Genomic DNA, 27,509 nt, shown 5'->3' with positions numbered 1-27,509 from the left:
TCCAGCATGTCATTTGGGTAAAATGGAAGACAGATAAGAAAGAGCTCTCATTTACTGTTTCTTCACATTCCAACTGAACTGGGTCTCCTGTAGGGAAAATGAGTTGGGGCTGACTCTTCCCTTGATGGACAAACATGGGGAAGGATGATGGCTGTGGATGTCTCTTAGGCCACCGACGCGTCCCGGGCAGAAGTCTGACTGTATCCTCTGTGCCTGGAACTCACCGTCGAAGGAACCAGGACAACTGCCCATTTTATCCATTGTCTCTTGTCACTCACCCAGCCCCACCCCTGAGCTCATCAGGAAGGGGTTGCCTTCCATTAGAAGAGAACCAACTGCTTCGACCCTAAAGATCTATTCAAACCAAAGGCCCTCTCCTTCCCTCTGAGCCCCCATCTTCCTGACCAGGCTTTGGACCATCTCAGTATGAAATACAGAGGCTAAATTTTTTTTTCAATCTGTGTTTCAGAAAAAGCGGAGCAGAAATTCAGTCTCTACTAAATGTTTGTCATTTAAGCTTTGGTTTCTTTACCTTATTATTTCACTGCCTGGAAAAAAAAAAAAAAATCAGGAGAGAGTAAAGAGCAAGTTGAGTGCCTTCCAGACTCGTTGTTTGATGATGAGTTTGTAGCTAATGGTTACTTTACTTTGGGTGGATGCATGTATGTGTTCCTCCCGCGTCTTCACACTCTTGTGCAAACAGGTCTGAAGAAACATTACCTGAGAAGGCAGCATGTGTCAGGCGGGTCGGCTGTTCTCTTTAAAGAATTGCAGTGTCTCAGCTTCTTAGTTTCTTAGGCACTGAACTAAGGCCAGTTTACCACTAGAGACACCCAGTGTAGTGCCGGTGTCATATTACAATTAACAGTAGTTCTGGTGGCTGTCATCACTTACCCTGAACAGAGGATCTCCACAGAAGTATGACACCGTTACGGCTGCTAATTCAAAGGCATTGTGTGAACTATGACAGACCCTGGTGCACCTTTCACTGCTTATTCAAACGAACAAAGGCTAGCGGTTTAAATGGAGTGGTGGAGGGAGAAAAAGTTTTTGCACATTTCCGGAGATGAGCCCGGGAAGGGTCAACCTGGAGAAAAAAGTTGTGTTAAGGAAAGTAATTAAGCAGAGGCAGAGAGATTGCATATTAGTGCTTTTACAGAGTAAATGAGGATAAATTCTGTTAATTATGTGACTTTTTCTAGTACTAATGTGATAATAAAGTACTCTCATTCTGGGGAGGCTTGTCACAATCCCAGCGAAAGCAGTGACCCTTCTACTAGGGGAGACCACGCAGTGACTTATAAAGCTTTCTAGCAGAAAGCAAGAAATCAGAAGCAAATGGATTTTATCCCCCCTACTTTCCATGTTTAGTACAGAAAACCGCTGCCCAACACCGACATGAGACTGCCGGTGAATGGCCCGTCTTACTGGAGGCACAAGAGCACTTGTGCCTGCTTTTATGTTTAGTTCCTAAGGGAATAAATGCGAGCAATTCAAAGAGTATAAATAGCCCAGTGCAGGATTCTAGCTCAATGATTAACAGCACCAAGGAGATTATACGTAGGACGCTGGTGAAATTTCAGTCTTCAGGGCTTTAATCGTATGAAACTGTATGTCATGGTGAATGAGTGGGATCTTGTGTGAGGGCCACAGAGAAATGAAGCTTGATTGTCTGCAACCTTATAATAATGACGGTGGCAGCGCGGAGGAGAGAGTTTGGGGATGTTTGTTTGGGAGGGTCTGAGAAGTGCCCCTGTGTGTGTGATACTTGAACTTGGTCGCCATTGGTGGAAGGAGAAGTGGTCCGGTGTGGGTACAACTGAGCTCAAAGGTGGAAAGTGGGAGGAAAAGGTTGCAGGGATACATTTGGTCCAGATCCCGAAGGAAAGGGGTGCTTTGACAACAGAAGAAGGCTTCTATTTTTTAAAATTTTTTTAAGTAGATAGACATTTGTGTAGTTTTTAGCACATGGTGTCTTTGGACTGAGAGAAATAGGGAAGCTGCCGGTGTGTGTTGATCGCTGCATCCCCCAGTAGCACAGAGAACCTTGGCTCCAGCTCCAGGAGCGCAGGCTGCCCAGTTAGATCTGCATTCAGATCTCGCCTGTACTTGCCACGAGCTGTCTGCTGGTAGACAGGTTGCTTAATGTCTCTGTCATCCAGCTGTTTTCTCACCCAGAGAGTTGGGGCCGGGGTGGAGGGGGAATGGGGGAATGGAGGAGGGTCGAGTTGCCTTGGGGGTTAAGATAAAATGCGCACATAGTAACCGCTCAATAAGCATTAGCTGTGCTTTTATTCATTGCTGTGTTTCTAAGGCAGCTCTCGGTAAAGTATTCAGCTAGGCTGCTTCGGAGCAGTCTTTCCTTAAAAAAAAAAAAAAAAAAACCCAACCGTGATCAGAAGGAAAGTGAGATTCTGAATCATCACACTAGAGATTGCACGCACACTTGATCTTGTATATAGTTCAGTGAAGAATACAAGAAATGTCACATTTTCCCAGGCTGTTCCCTTTGAGTACAACTTACCATCATCATTATCTTTGTAAGAGAAGAGCTTTCTTAAGACTCAAAACCCTCTATGGGTTCAGGGAAGTGGGCTGTTTGGCTGGGAGTGAACACACCCCGGGCTTCAGGCGGGCTCACTGCTCTGTCTCCACAGCTCTTGGTCTGATTTGGGGTGGGAAGATTGCGACAGGTTTCAATCAGAGGCCCCTCTGTTATGTAGGCAGGGCAGCCATTGGCAGGAGCACCCCGGAGGGAGAAGACTTAGGGGCATCAACTGTAGCCTTTCACACCCACCTGCAACTTCTCTGCTTTCCATTAGTAAGGAAGCTCTTCATTTATCCCCATTTTACTTACCTCTCCCCATGTTGTACAAGTCTTTGCATCAGAATTAAGAATCTAGCCTTGAGTCAACTGGGAAAGATATTAAAGGTCAAGTACGTGCATTTGGGGTGGGATGTAGGGGTCCCATCACGGTCTCATTTCAGCAAATGGCCCTTAAATACATCTGGGGCAGGATTTATTTTCATCTGTCGCTCCTTGAGGGGATCTGATCAGATGTGCTGGGTAGAAAGTCCTTTTGTTTCATCACTATTAAAACTTAGGGAAATCAGCAAATTCGGAATCCCTCAGGCGTTTATTCATTCACTTACTTGTTCACTCATTCAGCAAATATTTGACCGGCAGACGTCAAGCCCCATCGTAGACTCTGGGTGAGAAAGACAGTGATGGGGACTGAAGGGGATGCTGAGGTGGGATGCAGGGAAGGCACCCCTGCGGAGGGGATGTCTAAGGGAGAGCTGAAGGATGAGAGAGAACTGGGCCAGGTCATTCCAGAGCCCAGAGTGAGGCAGAGCTTGGCATGTCTGTGGGAGTGGAAGGAAGCCTCCAAGGCTGGGGTCGGAGCAGGGCTGCCACTAGCCAGCTGGGTGACTTTGGCCATGCTGCTTGACCTCTTTGAGCCTCGGAAAAGTAATCCATCCAATGGAGGCAACACTGCCCACCCCTCACACAGCCTTCGAGAGATTTTTGGAAGAGCAGTTGGAAGGATAGTCAGAAAAGAAATGATTTTTTTTTTTCAAGCAAAGCATAGTTTAAAAAGTAGACCCTGTTAGTTTTTTCCATTACCGATTTAGCGAACTATTGTGCATAGAACTCAGCTCAAGTTTGAATACCTGCTTGCCATCCAAGGAGATTTATCCCCTAATGTAACAGAAGCCCGCACTTTATCACAGAGTTTCTCTTTTAACTTGATCCAAGGGGAGGCAGCGAGCCCTACACTTCAGCCTTGCTCTCTGTTGTGAACTCTATCCTGGCTTCAGGTCCTGGTTCTGCTGCTTATGGTCTGCATGAGACCTTGGGCTCTTTTACCACCCTTTCTGGCCTCAGTATGTTCATCTGTGAAATGGGGATATTAATAGACCCTACCTAATGGGGTCTGTCAGGAATCACTGGGCTGGTTCCTGTAATGCCCAGTGCCTGGCACATGCTGAGTGAAGTGGGGGCTCTCTAGGCAAACACAGGAGTGACTCCCATGCCCAGGAGGCCTGGCCACGTTCATGTGTCCTCCCATTAAATGTAAGAAGGGCGGAGACTTGCTTGTGCAGTGTTGGCGGTGTCTTCTTCAACAGAGAAACTTCCAAACTGCTGACTTTCCAGGCCACAGACTCCTCAGAAGCCAACAGGAAGGCACCAAGTCAGGTGCTCTGTTTCCTGTGTGGTTAATTGGTTGTAAAAATGCTACTAAAACGTACTGCTTCTGATTGAATTAAGCGCCCTAGGAAATCCAGCTGTGAACAGGTGGGCATGGGCGGTTTTCCCTGTGTCTGTGCTCCTGTCTGTGGACCACCTCATGCTGGTAAATACGCTTCTGGGCGCAGCTGCTTTCCCTAACTTCTTCCTTCACCCAACGTGTCAGCTGCCAAAGGTCTGGGAGGAAAGCAAGCTTTAGTACATTTGGATTTCAGGTGAGAAGAATTCTCACAGACAGCAAACCAGAACATGCTGTTACTGCCAGTGCCAAAGCTACTTTTGTTTATTTAATAAGCGGAGTCCCATTTAGGGGGCCCCAGGGCTCCTCCTTACATCATTATTTTTTAAAACCAAAAGATGGGCCCATTGGATTTCTTGTTTTGTTTATTTGAGTCCAGACATAGAGATGATCATACTAAGGGAAGTAAGTCAAACAGAGAAAGACAAATATCATATGATATCAATTATATGTGGAATTTAAAAAAAATGGCACAAATGAGTTTACTTACAAAACAGAAACAGACACACAGACATAGAAACCAAACCTATGGTTACCAAAGGGGAAGATGCGGGAGGGATAAATTAGGAGTTTGGGATTAGCAGATACAAAATACCATGTACAAAGCAGATAAACAACATGGTCCTAATGTACAGCACAGGAAGTTATATTCAGTAGCTTATAATAACCTATAATGAAGAAGAATATATATACACATATATCTGAATCTTCAATGCTGTACACCAGAAACTGACCCAACATTGTAACTCCCCAAGAAGCCCTGCTGTGGCCTCATAGACAAATGAGTTGCTGCTACTTTGATTATTAAAGTTTAGAGCAAGAGACACAAACCGGGACTCCACCCCCAGATCTGTTTTAACAGGTCGTCATATCACCTGGAAGACTGGTAAACTTCACACTTAATGACATGTATTTCCAGCTTTCTTGGAATGGGAAGCTCTGGCAACACTGTCCCCAGGTTTCCCGATGGAGTCACTTAGGCTGGAGGAGAGTGAGGCTGCCCATGTAGACCAGACGTTCTCATTCTCTCTTTAGTTCCTACAGGTCCTCGTCCCGTCTGTGGTTTTACTTGTAACCTAGTTTACTCATTGGTGTTACCTGCCTGGAGAAATTTATCTGTTTCGATCCATCTATCTATCTCCCTCCCTCCCTCCCTCCCTACCTACTATCTATTTATCTATCTATCCTTTATCTATCTGTCTATCTGTCTGTCAGTCTATCTATGCATCCATCCATCCATCCATCCATCCATCCATCCAACCAACCAACCAACCAACCAACCAACCAGTGAGTTGAGAAGAGGCCATAGGATATTGAAATTGAACAGCCTGAAAATTACCAGGGCTCAACAAAATAGAATATTCTCTCTCTTTCCCATGTACTTTTTGGGGACCCTCCTTTCTGCCACCTTCTCAGCTTCATCATTCTGGCATCTCCGTCTCCACGTGCCTCCTCCTTTCTTGGAGGGCATCGTATGGTGTGAGCCTTCCCTGCATTCTCTCCCTCTCTGCTTAACAGAGTTTCCTCCTCCTTTGATCTCTGTTAGGGGGGATATTAGTGGATTACATTTTGTTATGGATTCATCTCAAAGAAAAGAATTTTCCAGCAAACCTAGCTTCACATTTTTCCAGGTTCAACTCTAGTAGAATGGAGCCCGTGTCTGTTTTTAGCCACTCAAACGGAAGCCCTGCAACTAGCTTGGGCTGGGCCTAATTGGCTTGACTTGGATCACATGCTCATCTCTAAAGCAATCATATAGTTGGGGGTTGCGATGCCATGACTGGCCAGGCCTGGATTACTGGCACTGCTCTGGCCAGGCGTGGAATGACTTCATGCTGCTGAAATACAAGAACTCTTGAGTGAGAACAAGGAAGTTCTTCGAAAGAAGGGTGGATGGTTGTTATCAAATTACGGGAAAATGGATTCTGGGCAGTCAACTCAGAGAATCCTTCCACACTCTTGTGAAAACTCTGGACCCATTCTCCAGAAAAAAAAAAGTGTGTATAAAACTTTAGAAACAATGTTGAGGTGTTCAAGAACCCCATGTAGACCACCCGTTGACTCTAGGTTAAGAATATCTGGCCTAGATAATTTCACAATTCTTATCCCATTTTACCAAATGATCGACCAACCTTTGTAAAGGACAAAATAAAAGCTTCTTCGGAGTTTTGTTTCCAATCTTTCTGGTTTAAACTAAAGCTGTTTAAGAGTGACGTGTTGGGATGGGAGGGCAAGGGAGTGTGACCTGTGAGCTACAAAAGCACCCTCGGAAAGTCTAAATTATGTTATTGTTCATCGGCAATATTGCTTTAGTTTCGTTTTCCATCAGCATTCTTATGATATCATGAGAAATAGTGCTTAATAATGTGTCAGACTCTATTTTGCATTACGATTTTAAAATGATACATTTCTTCTTATATTTTTATGGACTGGAACACACACAGTTATTGGATCACCCATAATATAAACTGAAATCATTTGGAGCTCATGAGATTATTGTCAGCGCTCTGGGGCCGTGGTGCTCGCCGGTCATTTTTATTTGGAGACTGATCCTGAGCTTGAAATCCAAATTAAGGAGTCACTTGTTTTTGTCTGAACTTCGCTTGTGTGGCGTGTTGGAATGCAGTGCTTTTTTTTTTTTTCAGTGAAAGCCATTGCTCAAATTAAATTCATTATCCTCCGTGGTGTGTGAGCCTGGAGGATGGCAGGCAACACACAATGAGACTGGGACCTGGAAGGATGAGTCCAGAAAAGTAAGCAGACAAGTGGAGGGAGATTTTTTTTTTTTTAAAGGGTGATGATGGTTTAAATAAGTTTCAAAATAATTTTCCTCCAAGGAAGAGTCCTTGCTTTTCTCATGGGGAACAGCTTCTTCACCCGATGCCTGTATCTTTTCTTTCTTTTTTTTGGTAGAAAAGTGAGCTCGTTTCTTTTCCTTAGTAAAAATTTGTCAAGATAATCTGATTTCTGTGGCAACCAGGAACTCCCTTCTTTCCCTGTGGCTTACGTTGGGCAGGAGGTGGGATGGGTGAGTGAATTCAAGTTTTCTCTTTACTCAGAGGTGATCTGACATAAGATTTTGCAGTAAGTTTCAGTGACACATGATTAGATGTCCATCCCTTCCGTGGGCTTCACTATTTCTGGTATGTAACTCCATCACTGCATATATCCCATGGGATTGACTTGACTGTTAACCCTTAAAAAATAAATTAGATATCAAGGCTCAAGATTCATTGTATATCCAAGTTATTTGAGTACCTTACCCCCTAACCTACTCCCATCAGGACAAGTTTCCCAGATAATCTGACGCAGGTGGCCTGCAAAATGTACTTTGATGAGTTTTCCTAAGAGCAGGGGTGAAGTGTCTCTGCTTGTGCTCGGCACATAATAGGTGCTTAGTAAAAATGTACTGAATGAAAGGCAGACCGAGTGAATTAATGGATGGCTTAAAGAACAAGGCTGAACCAGGACAGCAAATCACCAACAGCTTCAACCACTGGGTTTCAGCAAAGTTGTCAGAGGGTCTGTAGAATTGTGGAGAGAGGAGATCCATTTCACACTATTAGTTCCATGACCTTTATCTCCCTTTGGGTTTATGCTTAAATGTTTAAGGACAATGGCAGGTTTAACTTAAATATACTATTTTCAGATGTGACATTGAGGAATTTTGAAGTTGGAAATCGAGGACACCAAGGGTGTGGAATCTGCCCCACTGATACTCTTTTATGAATTATGCATATGCGAAACTAATAAATGATCTATCTCTTACAGAGTGGGAGATGGATAGCTCTTAACTGTCCTCATTTGAATTAACTGGCAAATCTTAGAGCTGAAAGACTTTGGCAAAGACACTCATTATTTTTAGCTCCTAATTTATCCATTGCAAAATAGGGGCAGCATTCTGTAGGTCCTCTGCTGAATGATACTCACCTCAATTCTTAACGAAAAATAAGTTCTTTGTCTTTTCTTAAAGTAATGCCTAGTCAGAGACAATTCAGAAAATACAGAAAAAGTGGGCAAAAAGAAGAAATAATCTTTGTGCTATAATTCAGCATTAATGGCCATTAATATTAACAGTCAGTCAAGTCGGATTATTGTCTAAATACAGCTGTACTGGATACTGTGGGGAAGAGAAAGGCACTACTCTGCAGGTGTCTGTAGTGCTGTGGACGGGCAGACGGTTACTCAGGTAACTGGACTACAAGATGGGAAAGCCAAGTGTGGCAAGACCTGGGACGGAATGGAGGAGGAAGAGACTCATTCTAGTTGGGGTTCTTGGGAAGTTTCCTGGGCTCAGTGCATCTCAGCTGCTCCTGGAAGGATAAGTAGGATTATGGGAAGCTGAGATGGTGTGGGGGTGGGCAAGGCGTTTCAGACCCAAGAGTGCAGCCTGTGGCGAAAGCAGCAAGCGAGCTTCATGTCCAGGGCACGGGGTCTAACTCGATGTGACTGAAGCAGAGAATGCTGGAAGGTGAAGAGGAGGGGACCTATGTGCCTGGAAAGGTAAAGTTTTGGCGTTAATAGGAACTTTGAAAGACCTCAGCCATAAAAAAGAATAAAATAATGCCATTTGTAACAACATGGATGGACCTGGAGACTGTCATTCTAAGTGAAGTAAGCCAGAAAGAGAAAGAAAAATGCCATATGATATCACTTACAACTGGAATCTTAAAAAAAAAAAAAAAGACAAATTAATTTATTTACAAAACAGAAACAGACTCACAGACATAGAAAACAAACTTATGGTTACCAGGGGGGAAAGGGGTGGGAAAGGACAAACTGGGAGTTTGAGATTTGCAGATACTAACTACTATATATATAATAGATAAACAAGTTTATACTGTATAGCACGGGGAACTGTATTTGATATCTTGTAGTAACTTATGGTGTAAAAGAATATGAAAACGAATATATGTATATTCATGTATGACTGAAACACTTTGCTGAACACCAGAAATTGATACAACATTGTAAGCTGACTATATGTCAATTAAAAATATATATAAAATATATATACTAAAAAAAAAAAATAAAAAGATACCCCAATTGCCCCAGCTGGACTACCCACAACAGATGAATACTTTATGAGTATTCAACCTTTCCTGGTAATTACTCAAAAACCCCATCACCCGCAGAGTCAATTTTTTTTTTTCCTGGAAGTTCAATTTTAAGTGCTTTCCTTAAAAATGAAAGATTATTTTTGTTTTGGAGAAAAACTTGAACCAAAAATCATTGCGATCTTAGTATAACTGGTATTAAGGGAACAGAATTGATACATGGTTGGCTGTTTGGGAATATTTTTTGAGTGAATGAATGACACGGAGCGTTTATACTTCAGAAAGTCTTTTAAAAAAATAGTGAGTTGGGTGTTCAGAAAACCCCCACATGTTTCGGTTACCGTGGATTTGAACTTCTTGATCTTCCTCTATCACCTCCATAGGGGAAATTAATAGCGAAACTCTGAGTCCGTAGGAGGAAAAGTGAAATTGTAACAGCAGATTCTAAATGAGTCTGCTTTTAAATTTTAAACACATGGGTATTAAACAGAGGGATATTAAAAGCCTTTCATTTTCAACCTGTGGTTTTCTGTCTGAAAGAAAGACATTCAGAGGTATGGTGACTTGTGGAACTGGTAACCACAGGTAGCAAAATTAAATCCCTACGGTGATGCTCATTGGCTCCTCCCGAGGGGCCCAGATTACACTGGCCTTGCTTTGGCACATGGTTCTCTGAACTTGGTTTGGCTGTGTTACCAGACCCACTGGTCTTTTATTACGGTTAAAATGCATTTGAAATAGGCGAAAGTGTTCATTTGCAAAACTGAAACACAGTAACATTTATACTTGGGAATATTCTACTGTTAACCAGAAATATGCATGCTGACTTCAGCTCTAATCTTGAATGAATCTGGTGATGCCCATAAGAGCAGAGCCAGATATGGCCAGCGATCATACTCCTATAATAAATATATAACATACCCAGGAATGTCATTTCATGGATGTGGGTTTTAGAGGCAAACTGCCCACAGTCAAATCCCAGCTCCACCACTTACTATTCGGGAGGAAACCTTGGGCAAATTACATAACCTTTTAGGAGTGTTATCGATAAAATCAGGATAGAGGTAATGCTGCAAATGGTCGTTGTGAAGAATGAATGAATGAATGCATGGAAAGCTCTCCGAACAGGGCCTTGCATGTGGTAAACTCACGTGTCTGCTCCAGCACCTAGCAAGTTGGCGTGTTGTGGTTCCTCCTGCCTCACCTTCTATGCCTGGCTCTGTGGGACCGGTCACTGCTATTGAAAGCTGCAAATGCACTTGCCTCTTTCCCAGCCTGGGGAAGGATTTGCACAAGGGACTCAGGTTTCCAAGACCCGATGCCTGTCTCAGATCCCGTCCCTGGGTCTGCAGGAACTGTGGGCTGCGTGATTCCTTGTGGATCACGATCCTTGTGATAGAAACAGTTTAAGACGAATGCATCCTCAGTCTGCGTAGCCCGGAAAAGGACAAACCCTTGGGTTTGTTATCTGCCTCATTCCTGCTACGTATCAAACTGTTAGGATGACTCTAAATGTCTGCCCAAGGACGGGGTCTGTACCTCAATACACTTGGCGTTAGAGTAATCTTTGTAAGAGAGTATCCTTGAACACGAACACCGTCTCTCCGACACCCACTTCTGCAGTCTCTGAATGTGTGATACTTTTTCGTTTAATTCCCACTCGCACTGGCAGCAGTTGGTGTTAAGCTACAGCTCCCTTGCTCTGAGTTCTCTTCTCCATGTCATTTCTAAAACATTGCATTTCATTCTTTCCCCACTGGCCGCTGGTTACTTGTCCTCCGCTCTCTCCTTTTACTATCCTAGGGCTTCTGTCCATCTTTCAGATTTGACTTCAAGCCAGAGGAGACCCATTTGCTGTGAGTTCCTTAAAATTATTTTTAAATTCTTTACTCTGCTGTTAGGCTATCCCAGCACATCATCATCATCATCATCATCATCATCATCATCATCATCATCATCATCATCATCATCATCATCATTATTATTATTATTATTATTATTATTATTATTATTTGTAAATCCTCGCCACTAATTATGTCCTTCTATCACGACCCAACTGTGAGCTCTGAGGCTGTGGATGCTTTTCAAATTGGTCGTGTTCGTCCTTTCAGGCTGAGAACACTTTCCAGAAATGCCTAAGATGTGAGGGACCGTGGCCAGGGGAAGAGGTAAACTCCTTAAAGTCAGTGGCCAGTAATAGGGGCGCCATATGCTCTCCCCCTGGGGTCCACGAGATAGAGCCACAGCCTCATGTCATTTCATCTCCCACTGCGGGAAGGGAGGAGAGAATTTGCTTCATCTGCAGAGAAGCCCCTCCGTGACCTCACTTCTCCCCTTCCTGCCTTCCCCACCTCTCAGACGGGACTGCGGGGCTTTGAGTCAGGGCAGGTCCTCTCTCAGCGTGCGTTTTAACATCGGGGAAGGAGAAGAGGTCGGCCGGGTGGTGAGACGCCTTTGGCGCACACGGGGTCAGCCGCCTCGGCCCGCCCTGCGGCAGCCCTGGCATTTTGGCTGACTGATGGGTATCATTTTTCACACAGATGAACTGTAGTCTGCGACTTCTTCTGTGCACCAGGAGCCCAGAAGTGTTGGCACTGAAAATAAAGTTTTCTCTTTCTCACTGTTTTGGTCCCCTGTTTTCAAGGGAGACCTGTTTTTCACAGCAGTGGCCGAGGACTGGCGTTTACCTCTTCACGGAGGGCTGCCGTGGAGTGAGTAGGGATGGCACTCCTGAGCCAGTCCCTGGCATCTCCGGCAGTCTGGGTTGGGAGAGGTGCTTTCTGGTTACATATTTTCAATTTGAGAGAACACTTGTACTCCTGGAAAGTCTTCCTGGCTTACATCGGGGCAGTAGATGTGGTCCCAGAGGCCAGTGGTCCTGCACTTCGTTGTCAAAGCAAAGAGGATGGCGCGGTCCGCGGCAGGGACCCCTTAATAGAGGCCCTTTGCAACATGAGGCCTTTCCCTCTCCGCCCTCCAGCCAGTGTGGGTGGGAGCAGCTTGAATTTCACACAGAAGGGACCCCACAGTTGTTCCCACACAGCTGTTTCCTTCACCGGGCCAGAGTGGGTCTCTGTGTCTTGAATATCTTTGACGAGGATCATCTGCCACGCAACCATCTGCAGGCATAAGTCAGAGCAACTTTCAGGGACCTTAAGACTGCAGATGGGGGTTTTATGTCTCAGTGTCGGTGGGCCTTGATGCTTCTCCGTTCCAGCCTGGGCATTATGAGAGCAGCTGAGAACATCCAAACGTGATTTTTCAGAATTTGGGGGCGGGGGGAGGTAAAACCTCAACCTGCTCAGCCCAGATCTGTTGCAATGCTTTGCATAATAATTAACGACGTACAAGCGGCTGCCTAATGGCCGGTTTTACTGTGTGTGCCCTTCAGTTGTGACGAGCTGGGGTCCTCTGTGATTTAAGCTGCCACCTCTCTCCTTTATGTCTTGGCCTCTGGGTAGAGCGGCTGGAGTCATTATTCTCGCTCCTTGGTTTCTTCTGTTTTTCTTTTTGTCAGTCTCAGTGAAACCTGTAGTTCTTGTCGGTTACATAGATCTTGGCTTCTTTTCTTAACCTTCACATTCAAAGGGAGAAGAATACTTTTTGTACGTGAAGTCTCAATCTCTCTGAGCGCTGGGCAGTGAGCAGTTGCCGGGGATAATTGATGATGAAAATAATTACCCCTTCTTCTTCGCCGGGTGCTCTTTAAACACTCCACGTGTATTACTCATTTGATTCTCGATACCCCTCTGAAGTAGGCGCTTTGATTTTCCGCATTTTACAGATGAGAACATTGAGGCACAGAGAGGTTAAGTAACTTTTCTAAAGTCACACAATTAATTGAAGAGGGAAGCTAGAATTATGGTGAAAGCCACACCACAGTCCCGGGAGGGAGGTACTGGTATTCCCACATTTTACTGAGGTCGCTGAGGTTCAGGGAACTGTAGAAATTTACCCAGACTTGTCTTATCTTTACCCCAAGATCCTGTCCAGTATACTCTACTGCTGTCTTCCTTTTAGAATGTTCCCATTTTTACCCTTCGGAGGTCCCGGATTCTGTTTAGTTGTATAAATATTTACTGAAACCCTGTTCTGGGTCCTGTGCCATGTGCTGGGTATACAGAGATAATTTTTGCTTATTTTTACATCCTCATATGGATTGGGTCAGATCCTGTTGGCTAATTCCATCAGTTTTCCTTTTGAGGGAGCCTAGTGGTACCTTTGGTATCCAGGACACATGAAAGCTACTCCTTATACTGAATATGTTTTGGTTGGTAAAATGCAATACAAGTAAATTCCTGAATAAACAATTTTGTTCTACAAATGTGTGTTCGGTTCAGTTAATGTTCAGTGATGGGTAATGTCCTGCATTAGAATCACTGACGAACCTAAACACAACTTTTAATAGGATGTCACTTTGGGTTTTATGACCATCACTTTCCTAGTTGAGGTAGTGGATTGCAAAGTTCAATAGCTCCAGGGTTGAGCTCTTTATTGGGTTGGCTTTTGGAAAGCTAACATCGTATTAGAAAAAATCATGCAACTGGAAGTCAGGACATGTGGATTATAGTTCCGGCTCTCAGAACTATTATAATGGTGTGAGTGTTGTCATGGCTCCTGATCACTTTTCTCATACACACGATGGGGACGTTACACTAAGTGATGGTTTACGTCACTTATAAAGTCCTATAATTCATGCAGAAAATACACACCATGGTGAGTCCTTTTGGCCAACAGAGTATTGGTTTAGTTCTGACTGTAGATAAATGTCTTAATTTTACTGAGTCTTCGTTTTCTTGCCATTGAAATGAGTTGGTCATTCGTGGCGTGCCTATTTATAGGACTTCTGTGAGGAGTCAGGGAGGTTCTTGGGGTATACGTGCTTTGGATAATCTAACAGTATATGAACATAAGATAGTATTTGTATTGAAACTTAACTGAAAAGTGTCAGATTTCTCACCCCACCCCCCCCACCCCAGAAAAAAAGACTGGACTTGGTCCTTTGGGCTGTTTCCTGTAGTTTAGAACTCTGGAATTCTGAAGGGCCAGTAGGCTCTCCATCCTGCCTGAGGTCAGTTTCCCACGGCTGGGGTAAGGCGGCACACTCTTTCCCCTGACAACACTTTAACAAACACCCCCGCCCCACAAAATGTGGTACTTTGTTGGACAAAAGTGAGGTTTTGAGTTACAATAATCTCTGCTTTGTTCAAAGCATCCCGCCACCCCCAGAACCTGAGGTCGTCTTTGTAGGCCAACAGATGTGCACGTGTCCCCAGGTTTACAGATACCTTAAAAACAGCCTGATAAATCACCCCCCCCCCCCGAATTTATGCTCCACGTCTCACTCTGTCTCTCAGTGGAGATATTTTTAACTCCTACTTCTGAGTCCCCCCAGTTCCTTTAAGGAAGTGTGATCTGAAAGGGTCAGACAATTGGCATCGACTTGGAGGAAAGATCTGAAAGAATTCCTGGTGCTCCCCCTGGGGTAAGGGCTGGCTTCCCCCAAAAGAACTAGCCCTTCAGAGCGTCTTTGCCACATAAGGGCTTGTGCAAGGCCCCAGGCACCAGTTGACGCCGTCTCTTCCCCATGACAGATGGTCAAGCTTTCAATTTCAGCAAGCAATCCGCTGTCGAGAGGGTGGGCAGGGGAGTCTGCCAGCCTGCCAAGTGACAGGGCAGCTTCGGGTAACGGGGATCGGGTGTGTGCCCGACATAGCTTTTGTGCTAACGATGGTTCTGGTGACAGGCGCCGTGCCCTGGCGCATCGCTAGGGCAGAAGATCCCCTGCTCCCTTGATTCTGGTCCTCCCTGGCACAGCTAGCGTCCTGTTTGCCTGTCTTTCAAAATCCATTTTGGCACCAGATGGACCCCCTCGTGGTGGCCAGCAGTTGTCTGACTTGAAGGTGTCAGAGGGTGTGCTGACAGCTCCTTCTAACACAACCTGAATCTGGCTGTCGGGTCTGGGCTCCAATGGCTTAAACACACACAGGCGGCAAATATTGTCAACCCTGGGGAACCAGGGAGGGAGGTACCCACTGGACAGAAAAAGGCGGTAAGGTCTCCCTCCGCAATATTCACGTTGCTGATATGTGGAAATGATAGTGCTAATAATTTGTCTTATTCTTACGATGACTCTTATTTACTCGTATTTGTGCAATTGCCATTGTAGAGCAACTGCTGCCGATGGTACAGTTAATATTCATATCAATACTGCACTACTTCTCTTATTGTTAAAACTGCTGTAGCATAATGGTTAAGAGCACAGGCTGTGTCTGAATTTGAGTGCTAGATGCACATTTGCTAACCTTGGGGCAAGGTATTTAACTTCCTGGAACCTCAGTTTCCTCATCTATGAAATGGGACTCATAGAGGTTATTCAGGAGGGTTGACTGGGAAAATGTACTTGGAGTTCTTCGTGTTCAGAGCACGAGGTCAGCACCTAATACTCGGAAGACATCAGGACTGTGACCGCCACCATCACCATGCTCACCCTGTGCCAGGCTCTATCCGTCATTGCCGTTAATTTTCACAATTGCCTGAAAACGGAGGGGCTGGTGTTATACCCAGTTTATAGATAAGGAAAGCGTGCTGCAGGGAAGTACGGCTACTTATCAAAGCCACACAGCAGTAGAGTTTGGATAGGAACCCCAAGCTGGATATTTCTAAGGATGGTGGCTTTTCTACCGTACCATGCTGACTCTGACTATCAAATTAGCAGTTATCAGCCCTGACGTGGGGTTTCGGTGGCTTTTAAATATTCCCTTCCAACTAGCTGTGCTTGCAAGAAGCAGCAGTTTTCCCATTTCAGTGTCTTTGGATGTAGGCTGGAACCCCAGCAAGATGGCAGCCTCGCCATCCCTGAGCTACGCATCCTGAAGCAGTTTTGGACAGCAGTCTGTGATCACTAGGGAGCTCAGGGGTTCCAAGAGCTCAGGAGAAAGGCACTTGGGATGGTGACCAGCCCCTCAGAGCCCGTTCCTTTCCCCAGACCGCCCTACTGAAAGTCAGGGGTCCGGCTGGGCCAGCTGGGCTGGGGAATGACTGTGTTGCTCTTGGAGCCGGATTTCACATTCCACAGTTGGCCTTCAGCCGTGTTCCGTGGGTCCTTCGCCTTGTTCAGAAGGTTGATCAGCGTTGGCCTCTGTGGAGAGGACCTGGGAGCAGGGATGAATGACTGTTCCGAAGCCTGCATTTATTGCCGGGTGGTCAAATGCTGCATGATGTTGAAGGAGCCATTTCAGGAAGAGGTTTATGTTTTAATGTATCACTTTGGGGTGCACAGAATCATCGTCTCTCTTCAAAGAGTTATTCCCACGCCATGCTCCCTTCTTGACTGATTCTAAGAGACCAGTGGGGAGAGGTTCTGCTGAGCCATCTCGCAGTGGAGTATTCAGAAATCGGCAGAGTTTGGTGAATATTGGTGCTCTGACCTCATTACAGAGAACCCTGGTGTTATTTGGTTGATAGAAAGACTTGGTACCCAGAGTTAAACCCAGACTTGAGGCATCCTGGCGTGATGGTTCTTCACAAATTATGTGTATTGAGGTGGGGGTTTTACTCCAGTGTAGACTTGAAGTGGGGGAAAGGTGAAGACAAGAAGACAATTCTGCTAAGAATTTAATTGAGCAACATTTTAATGCGTTCTGATGTTTCAGGAAAATATTTGGGCCTGAAATCCACAGCCCTAAAAGTTGAAAGGAAGGAAGAACTTTCGGTGGCTTTTAAAGTGCTTCTTTTCCCAAATGTAGGCAGGCGGGGAGGTTTAATTGCAGCTGGATGGCAAGAATACCCTAAAAGGACACTTGACCTTGGCTGCCTTTTGGGTATGGGCCTTAAGAACTGCCACCTAAGAAATAGTCCAGAAAGTTATAGCAATATCTCATTTAATTTGTCACCCAGACCAGGGCACTTTTGAGAGTTAAAGTGGGTACTATTAATACTTACACTGATATAGCTGGTGTAGACTAGAATTATTCCTGGCAAACTGGGACCTTTGGTCAGCCTAGCAAGTAAAACCTGTGGATATCACTCTAGAACTAATTCAGAGACCAACTTGGCAGTGGGGCAGGACATTCCTTATTCAGTCACAAGCAGCTTTGTCTGCAGCAGACATGTAAGGAGACACACAAAAATTCAAAAAGTCAAAGGACTTTAGTCAGTATGCGAATCTCACCCCTTCTCCTAAGCACTACAATTTAGATTATTTTATCTGGAGATGCTAAGATAGAAAGTGTTTACCATCTCCTTCTCTTCATCCAGCGTGTATTTTGCTGGCTCATCATCTGTGAATTTATGGGGCTTAAATTACATGTTGTTGTTGGGGACCAAGAGTAATTCTCAGGCAATTATCTCCTTAAATTATGGTGAAGACTTACCCTCTGTTTGAGTGAAAATACTTCCTTGGGGGCTTAATTCTTCTGTGAGATCTGTTGGCAGCACTGAGGGCGTTCTCTTAATAAAGAAGGTCCAGTTTGGATGCAAAACAAAGGCTAAAGCTTAAACAAAATATTCTAACACCATTCTTTCTGATTATTTCAGAAAACGCCCAGAGAACAGAACGCATGACCCAGAAGTGACTTACCGCTTTTTTTGTTGTTTTTTTAACCCTCCGTGTCAGGACTGAAATGCTAACTGTGGTCATTTGTTTCTTCACAGGTTCTTCTTGAAATTTTTCCTCAAATGTAACCAAAATTGCCTAAAGAATGCGGGAAACCCACGTGACATGCGGAGATTCCAGGTGGGTCTGTTGTGTCTTTCTTAAACCTCAATAATGACATGAGTCTCAGGAGAGGGTAAAAAAGTCTTAGGCAGAAGAAGACGGAGTACCGTTTTCCCAGAGGTGAAGAGCGGGTGAGGCTCCTGGTCCCCAGGTGTCCATACCGTAAGAGCTGTTTATATTAGAGAAGAAATAGGACTGAACCACCTGTGTGCTCTGGGTGATGCAGTGATGCCTTTGAACCTGTTTGACTTTTAAAAAAAAAATGTAAGTGAAGTAATTAGGTTTACTTACTCCTTTTATTTTTGGGGGGATGTACTGGGGATTGAACCCAGGACCTTGTGGATGCTAAGCACACACTCTACCACTTGAGCTATACCCTTCCCCACCTAGTTTGGCTTCTCACAGGCTTAAACGACTGCAGGTTATGTGAAATACTTATAGTAATGATGACTCCTTTGCCTAAAGTTCTGCAAGTAGAAAATTGGTAACTCGGAGCTTTGTGCTGTTTTGGAATTGGGTCACTGTCCTGCTTCCTGTCTCTACGTTCTTGCTCAATCTTGGACGTTGTTAGCAGCAATTATCTATTAAAAATGGGCCTCTGAAGAAGCAGGGCATATCTAGGGCTATGTGGGGGACAGTCTGTTTCAGAAATGTCCTTGTGTAGCACACGTAAAAGTTTCCTAGCATCAGTCAGATCCACCACCATTCAGAGCATATATTAACCGCGTATAATTACACATTTACTAAAGGAAAAAGATGTGAAAACATGTGGGTTAACTTTCAAGACACAGAATGGTAGTTGAGTTTTAGGAAAGGTTGCTGAGTTCTAGATGCATGCTTCTCAAACTCCAAAGTGCTGAGAATCCTCCAGGGGTCTTATTAAAATGCTAACTGAGGTCTGGGGTGGGCCTGGAATTCTACTTTCTAACAAGCTCCCAAGTGATGGCAAAGCCACGGACCACACTTTGAGTAGCAAGGTTCTACACCCTTGTGTCGCTCGCCATCTAATTTCATGGTTAACTCATTTGCATGGTCAATGTTAGTTTCTCCATCAGAGTCATGATCCGTCTGTGGATGCCCACGGGGTCTGTCAGTGAAAACCGCGTGTGTGTAAGGTGTGCTCCTAGGTATGGTTAGTCAGCTTTAAGTGCACAGTGAAATATATGATCTCTGAAAGGATCTTGACAAATCTTAGCTGCATGTTCTCTGATGGGAGAGAGGGAAAGGATGATTCTGAGCACTGATTTTTGGATGTCAAGCTCTCTTTGTCTCCAAAATGATTATATTTTTTTAAGGTGAGGCTTAATAGTCTCATGAAAGAACTAATTCAGCAGAAGGGAGACATTCTCTCTTGAGATTCTGAAGCATTTCTGTAAATCATTTGGCCTCACCACCTTTTGTCCTGACAGAGATGAATGAAAATCCTGAGTCCCTGGAAAATGTTCCTCCTGGGGAGCTTCTGACCCCAAGTGAGCAGACTTGGGTGCCCTCGTCCCCACCCAGGATGTTTTGTGTTGCGCTGGAGTCAGCTTTGCTGGTGAAACAATACATGTGATGCTTTTAAGTTTGTGTTGCTAAGTGTCTTGCAACATGGGGTCGGGCTTCAGTATGAACTGTGTTGTAGCTTACCTTGGCCTTGCAATGGGCTGTGTATCTCCTTTGACCAAGATCAGGGTAGGAACACGTCATATCCAGGCACAGATCAATTCATGTCTAATAAACACGTCTAGGAGACGTGTGTGATGCCTTCTGCATACCAGGATCAACTTTGCTATATTTCTCAGGGCAGCAGAGCTAGGCATGGGCTTTGGTGACCTTGGGAATTTAAAGGAATATGTGTGTAAGATTTCTGGGGTCTTGTTTTCCCTCACAGGACCTGCTAGTGAAACGTCTGAAAGCTTTGAATTACAGGAATGTAGCTCTTAGATGAGATGAGAACCCTCAGTCTGTTATTTTTAAGAGTGTCTAGAAAGCCTTATTTTTGCAGACAAATAGTTATTCTTCATCCAGCAGGAGGGCTACTGAGATGAGGGGGCATGAGTTAGACTTCTGGAAAGCCTCCGTTTCCTCACCTGGAAAATGGAGGGAAAACGATGATTCTGTTTATTTCACAAAAAGACAACATTTTGCATGCATAACTAATTTGCACATGGTACAATATAAATGTAAGCCTTTGGAGAAAATAGTTGTGATGAACTAAAGCTGGGCCATTAGTTCAGCCCAGGGTTTCTCAGCTTGGGCTCAGTTGACATGTTTGATGGGATAGTCCTTTGGGCTGGGGGGCGGACTTGTCCTGTGCATTGTAGGATGTTTGACAGTTGTCACTGGCCTCTCCCCTGTAGAGAACCCACCCCCAACCCAGTTGTGACAGACCAGAATGTCTCTAGACATTGTCAAGTGTCCCCTTGTGCTGAGGGTGCACGATTGCCCCTGGTTGAGATTCACTGGTTGAGTCCTACTCCTGCTGACCTCTGACAGACTCTTCCTGGTGACAGTGCCACTGTCCTAGAGTACACTCTTTGATGAGGCAGGAGGGCTGCCTGGCACGGCTCTTTCTTGTGATTCTCCAACTGGTCCTACAGTGGGTGGACCTCTCTCAGTAGGGGCAGCTACCTTGACCACCACAGAGTCCATCTCTGCGTTGAGGACGAGCTCTTCTTCTGTCGACAATGACAGATTCCTCAGTGGTGCTACCCGCCAGTGTGTGTTAGAACCCCGGGAAAGCCAAGGAGCAGTTTTCCAAAGGGGTGTTTGCCCCGATGGAACCTCGGGAGACCATCTGTAGGCAGGATGCTGGAGCGCCAGCAGGTTCGCTGGGCAGAGCGCGGAGGTGTGTGGAAGGGGACTGGAGCGTTGTATCCGCTCAGAGCTGCGGTGTTGGTCAGCGTTCACTTGTGTGCATTTTAGAGAAAGGAGCTATTTCTCAGAAGACTGCCTGAGCTTCACTGAATTGACGGAGGTTTTGGCCAGTTTTCCAGGGTGAGAAAGACCCCTTATCGGATGAAGCCTGCCTCCAGTGGCCCCTGGCAGCTCACAGGACTCTGTTAGGAAATCAGCTCCCAGCTCTTTGGACGGAACCAAGACGAGGGAGATGCGTCTTCCCGGCAGCTACCCTGGCTGACAGAGCTGGGTGTCACTGAGACACCGGCGGTCAGTTTCCTATGAATAGACAGACGATCGCCATCATTTTTCTCACAGTACCCTAATGGGGAAGCTGGCTTCAAATATTTTGATGTCACCGCTGCCTCTGAGGGGGAGTGAGAGAGTATGTCATTTCAGCATGAGAAAATTCTGTTTTACTCTATCTCAGTGTGGCTTTTCCCAGTTCTGAAAACAGGAGGCCTGGAGGCTTCTGAGTGAAAGGGTGCCCTCCAGCCTGTTAAGGGGCTCCATCCACCTGTCCTGGGCGTCCCATTTTGTATGCTTACCAGGCCAGCGGTCTCCATGAAGCCATGCCCGAGCGTGTCTCCTCTGAACAGCACTCGGGGGCCTGTGTAGGTGACTGAGGAAGACATAAGAAAGGTTGCCGATCCCTTGACGTGTAAAGACGTTCTGTTAAGGAAACTCGGCCTCCCAGCGGCCGAGCTTCTGGTGTGTAAACAGAGACCGCTTAATTACACAGGTCATGTCAATTACTGCGACCTTAGCGTTTTTCAAGAAATTAATCACTTTCTACAGAGCTCGGCTATGTTCATACTTTAAGGCAGTATGGAATCAACCTTGTAGAAAATCTGGTACCATCTTTTTTTCCTTTTTTTTTTAAAAAAAATTTACAATGGATGTTTTCTTTTGAAATCCCCAGACTGTGGTTAGGGTAACAACCTTGCTGAAATAGAGCAGTGGATACAGGCTTCATTCAGTGCTGGTGGGTGTGGGGACGTGGGGAGGAAGAGGGGGAAGCTATGGATGGAAACAGCTCATGACAGGCAGAATTTCACTGTGACTAAATGAGCCCGTTTCTTCATCTTGACACTAAAAAGATGCTAATGTCAAAGGACAGTGTTAAAACCATGTCACGGGTCTGGTTTTTAACTGACGGGAGCGAGACAATTCAAGGTTAAGATTTAAATCCTTATCAGTAGCTTGCCTTCTTGGGGTGGGCAGAGTCAGGCCGGTGAGGGGAGGCGCAGGCATGGGGTACCAGCTGCCATCTCAGTGGGTACCGTAATACCCAGAGTCTGGGAAGTAAAGCGACATTTCCAAATTCATCTCACCTCTTTGATAAAGGTTTCCCACAGGCCATAACTCTCTATCTGCGTATGAATGTTAGATCTATGACTGTGTGTGAACATAAATGCAAGACACTCAGTGGTATCTATTGAGAGGGTAGATGGTGAGTGTATGAACAAGAGAGATGGAGTGTTTGCCCTAATAAGATGTATATTCCAGTTGGGGTCTATTAGTTAGGACAATAATAGCTGCTGTAACAAATAGACCAAAGAATATATAACAGCTCACATACAACAGAAGGTTATTTTTTGCTAACGTAATGGTGGAAGGCTGGTGTTCCTGGTCGGTGAGCAGATCTTATACAGGAAGTAATCTGGGGACCTGGCTCTTTTCATTTTGTATGTCCACTCTGCCCTGGAACCTTTCTGTCTCCATCCATCCAGTTGAAGCATAAAGAGTGCATGGTCAGGGCACGTGGACTTATTAAAAACCTGGTCTTAAAATGGATCCTTGTCAAATCTGCCCACATCCTACTGGCTACAAGTCTGTCACGTGGCCACACGTAACCACAGAGAGGCCTGAGGTTGCCTAGTCGCGGACAAGAGGAAGAAGGACGTGGATATATGGGGGGAAATTACCATCAGCTGCTACAATGTGTACGAATAATTACAAGTCATGAAAGACTTTAATTATTGCTATAAAGACAATGAAACGGGATATTATGAGAGAGAACAACAGTGTGGGATGGGGTAAGGGGACCTACTTTAAAGCAGGTAACCAGGGGAAAACTTCTGAGAAGGTGACTTTTAATGTCAGAGCTAACAGTTAAGGATAAATCATCCCGAGAGGTGCCAGGAGCATTTTCTGAGCAGAGGGAACAGCAAGTCCCAAATTCACGTTCATCTCGTGTTTGTCTGGGGAGAGGAGCATTCTTCTTTCACTTACTAGTCCTTTGGAGTGGAGGACAGGAAATACGTGGAGAAACCACCTACTTGTTCTTCCCAAAGTCCCACCAAAAACGTGTGGTCTTTTAGAGATGATGACATGGTAAATGACATTAGGAGGCAACTCCCTGCCTTCTTTGTTGTTTGGTAAATTCTATAAATTTTGGAGAATCCTTGCTATTTATTCAGAAGCCCACAGAGGATCTGAATCAATGTTACATAGGACATGATTAGAGGATTCTTAAGACATATGCCCAAACTCTGCAGCCTCGGTCTGCTTTTAAAGGCACTTAAATGAAGAAGGAAATATTCTCAACCCTTTTATTTCCCTCCCACCGTCCCCCACCTCTGTCTTACATTGTTTTGACAAACAGCACATGTTGCAATTAAATTCTTTACCAACAGAATGCTGGGGGCCCGAGCTCCAATCCCTCTCTTCATACAGAATAATTTCAAGATGCACCATGCTGATTAATTATACTGAAAGCAGCTCTAATGATAGTTTCAGGATACAGGATTAATTCACATAACATGGTAAATACAAATGGTGGATTTTCAACCTGATATATTAAACCATTACGGCTTATTGGGCAAATATGTATCTTGGCATGAGCCCCGTGCTGGGCCTTGGCAGGAAATATGCATCACTGAAAAGGAATCCTTATGAACGGGGTTTGATGAGTGGTAGCTCGGCACTTAGAGGAAATAAATTCCTACATTAAGTACAGTTGCTATTGAAAGAAAATGTAAAGTACATGAAAGGACAGATGTGAAAGCGTTTGGTTTGATCGTGTTGCCGATGGATGTTGGTTCTGAGGATGCCTGTGCGTACCGAGACTTACCCGCAAGATATTCTTACATTCTTCCACTTTTGAGGTTGGACCCTACAGAGCTCTTATTATGTGTGAGACACTGTGCTAGGTGTTTTACGTGTATAATCTTATTTATTTTCCTACCTCTTTCCCTGGTTTGCTTTGCTCCCTATGAGCACTGACCTTCCTTCTCTTCCATCATTCCTCTTCCCCAAATACACTGAGCTCATTCCTGCCTCAGGACTTTTGCACTCGCTCTTCGTCTCCCTGGGGAGTTCTTCTGCCACATCATTTGATGGCTGGATACTTGTACTTGGATTTCAGATAAAATGCCACCTCCTTAGAGAGGCCTTCCTTAATCACCCAATCAAAAGGGGCTCCCGCCTGGGCATCTCCCCTATTTTATCTTCTTCTTGGAACTTCTCACATTCCGAAATTGGCTTTCCTTGCTTATTAGCGTCTGAAAACCCCTTTTTTTGTCCCTAATACAGACTTAGGTCTTGACGGGCTGGGACTTGAGCTTGTTCACTGCTGCTCCTCTAGTACATGGAGTAATGCCTGGCTGGCCCTTATTCCTATGACTCAGTGACTTATCCAAGCTAACACGCTAGCAGGTGGTGGAGTTGGGGTTCACACTCAGGACTGTGTGACCCTGGAACCTGAGCTGTTGACTAACGTGCTGTTTTCTTGCTCAGTTTCCACATCTGTGCACCACAGTCCCGCCAGCATTTCTGTGTGTTTGCGCTTACTGCTGCTTAGAATGGCCAGTGGGAACATATAAACAGAGGGCACCAGTTCAATGCCGGCAGCACCATCCAGAGTCATCCACACTGTCCTGACCCACGGAGAGAGACACCAGGTTCAGATCAGCGATGAGCTTTTTCTGCCCGGCACGTGTCACAGTTCAGGAGACAGAAGCCGAGTCTAGGGTCCAATGGTCCGGATTAGTTTAGCACAAGTGTCCAAGGGTTTCGAAGTGTCTGTGTTTGTCCTACTGAGAAGAGAAGAGGTATTTTTCCCCTGAGCCTTAACGAGTGGATGGGATTCAGTTTCTCCCTCCCTCCCACGGTTCCACTCTGTTACCTCCTGTAAATTCATGCATCCTCCATGATTTTTAGTGAGTTATCTGGGATCTTTCGGCCAGATAGAAACTAGCAATCAGGCTGGTTTCAAAGAATATCTCGTTCCATACCAGTCAAGGATATTTTAAAGGACAAAATTAATGAAGATCCAAGTGCCGCAGACCATTTTTATGTAAATAATACCTGAAGTGTAGCCAATCAGATGGAAAACAGGGATGTATGTATATTAGAAGATAGCAGGAGAGTGGGAGGAGAGAGGGCTTCAGCCAGGAGTCTGTACTGGGAGGCCAGAAGCGGCTGTGGGTGAGAACTGGACCTGGAGTCTGAAGTTTCCCGCCAGGCTTGTCTCTGCTCCTAATTTGTCCTATGATCTTAAGGATGTTTTAAAGCCTTGGGCCAGGGTTCTCCAAGCTGTAAGAGGAGGCAGTGGGCAGATATGCAGGATCATAACTACTTGAGGACACCTTTTGTCATTCTCTCCTACAAACCTCTTGGGATGATATTTTTTTTTTTCAGCCTAACTGCATTTATTAAGCATTGCATTCTCTATTTTAAAATTATTCGAAGCCACGTGAAACTGCCAATTCAGAGTTCCTCGTGTGTGTGAGATAACCAGGGTTTCCAAACGGAATCGATATGATCCCGTATCAACAAAGGAGAGTTCATGAATGTGTTGGGATGCAGCCTTACTGTGGATGAGTCAGCATTCCCTCTCTGCAATGTTGTTCCCATCACTACATTTGAAACTCTTCATTGGAAGCCACTAGATTGGCTGATCTCATTCATCCTGATATATCAACAGTTTGTGACTCATTGGAGGAGTCTGAAAAGAGTGGTTCAGCAGGCAGGTTGGGTGGAGAATGTGGACTGTGTGAAGTTGAGCGTGGAAGTTTGACCCGATAGGCTTTATTTTGTAGGGCAGTTTTAGGTTTACAGAAAAACAAGGGGGAAGCTCCCAGAGTTCACTGACTCCCTTAATAACCCCCCCCCCGGTTTCCCTTATTATTAACATGTTGCATTAGTATGATACATTTGTTATAACTGATGTGCCAGTATTGATACATTATTGTTAATTAACGTCCATAGTTGACACTAGGACTCACTACGTTACACAGTCTATGGGTTTGTACAAATGCACGATGTTATGTATCTCCCATTACAGGGTCATACAGAATGGTTTCACGTCCCTAAAAATCCTCTGTGCTCCACTTGTTCATCTTCCCTTCCGCTTCCCTAACTCCTGGCAATTACTGATCTTTTTACCATCTCCATAGTTTTCCCCTTTCCAAAATGTCATGTATTTGGAAATTATACAGTATACAATCTTTACAGATTGGCTTTTTTCATTTAGCAAGTTGCACTGAAGGTTCTTTCATGTCTTTTTGTTCCTCCATAGTTCATTCCTTTTTATTGCTGCATAATATTCCATCCTATGGATTACCGGTTTGTTTATCCATTCACCTATTGAAAGACATTCTGGTTGCTGATGCCTTTTACTTGGTTGAATTTTTTATTGTTATAATGGTAGGTTCACGTGTGGTTGCACACAGTTACACAGAGTGATTCTGTGTCTCCTTTACCCAGGCTCCCCAGTGTAAATATTTTTGTAAAACTATTAAGCTATATTACATTGTACTACAAAGTAGCCATATACGATATAAACATTGATACAATCTACTCATCTTATGCAAATATTTAATTTGTACTCTTTGTGTGTATGTGTTTTTAGTTCTATAAAATTTTATCATGTGTGGGGTCTGTGTATCTGTCACTACAGCCAATATATTGGACATATGTGTCCAATTTCGGCCAGATAGAAACTAGCAATCAGGCTGGTTTCAAAGAAACCAGGGTCCCTCCTGCTGTCCTTCCATCACAGCACAGCCACCTTGCCTCTGTCCCTGACCCCTGGCAACCACCAATCTGTGTGTGTCCAAGTTTCCTCTTATAAGGATGCCAATCAGATTAAAGCCCACCCTAACGGTCTCTTAATTACCTGTTTAAAGGCTCTGTCTCCAAATACAGTCCCATTCTGAGGTTCTGGGATTAGGAATTCAGCATATGAATTTTGAGGGGGCATAATTCAGGCCATAATATGCGGTATGTCACCTTTTGGTATTGGCTTTTTTCACTTGATATAATTCTCTGGAGATTCATCCAGATGTATCGACAGTTTGTTCCTTTTCACTGCTGAGTATTATTCCACAGAATGCTGCTTAATGCCTTTTTATTCCATATACTTCAGGCCAGTTCATTTCATGCCTTATATTGAGGGCTCTGAATTAATACAAACATAGAATAAGCTAAACGTAGAGGTAAGAAAGCCATGTAACAGACAACCTTGAGCACTAATTTCCTTACGCTGAGGTATCATATATAAGGATTGAAAACCAAGATTTATAATTTTTAAATTAGTATTGAAAATTAAGTTGCTAGTTAGCCACTATATATAAA

At 44.6% G+C, this 27,509-nt stretch overlaps 1 protein-coding gene across 8 annotated transcripts in view; it reads left to right on the top strand.

The window, feature by feature from the left end:
* Nucleotides 1-27,509, top strand: part of EBF1 (EBF transcription factor 1) — a 379,633-nt gene that overhangs the window by 221,550 nt on the left and 130,574 nt on the right. For all 8 annotated transcript variants that reach the window (XM_074361007.1, XM_074361003.1, XM_074361006.1 and 5 more), the window contains exon 7: nt 17,984-18,065. In XM_074361007.1, the coding sequence (XP_074217108.1) occupies nt 17,984-18,065 (82 nt within the window). The remainder of the gene's footprint in view (nt 1-17,983; nt 18,066-27,509) is intronic.

Source organism: Camelus bactrianus, chromosome 3 (genome assembly GCF_048773025.1).
Source record: "Camelus bactrianus isolate YW-2024 breed Bactrian camel chromosome 3, ASM4877302v1, whole genome shotgun sequence".
Lineage (NCBI taxonomy): Eukaryota > Metazoa > Chordata > Mammalia > Artiodactyla > Camelidae > Camelus > Camelus bactrianus.
Note: the sequence above shows the minus strand (reverse complement) of the source record. Positions and strands in the feature narration are given on the sequence as shown.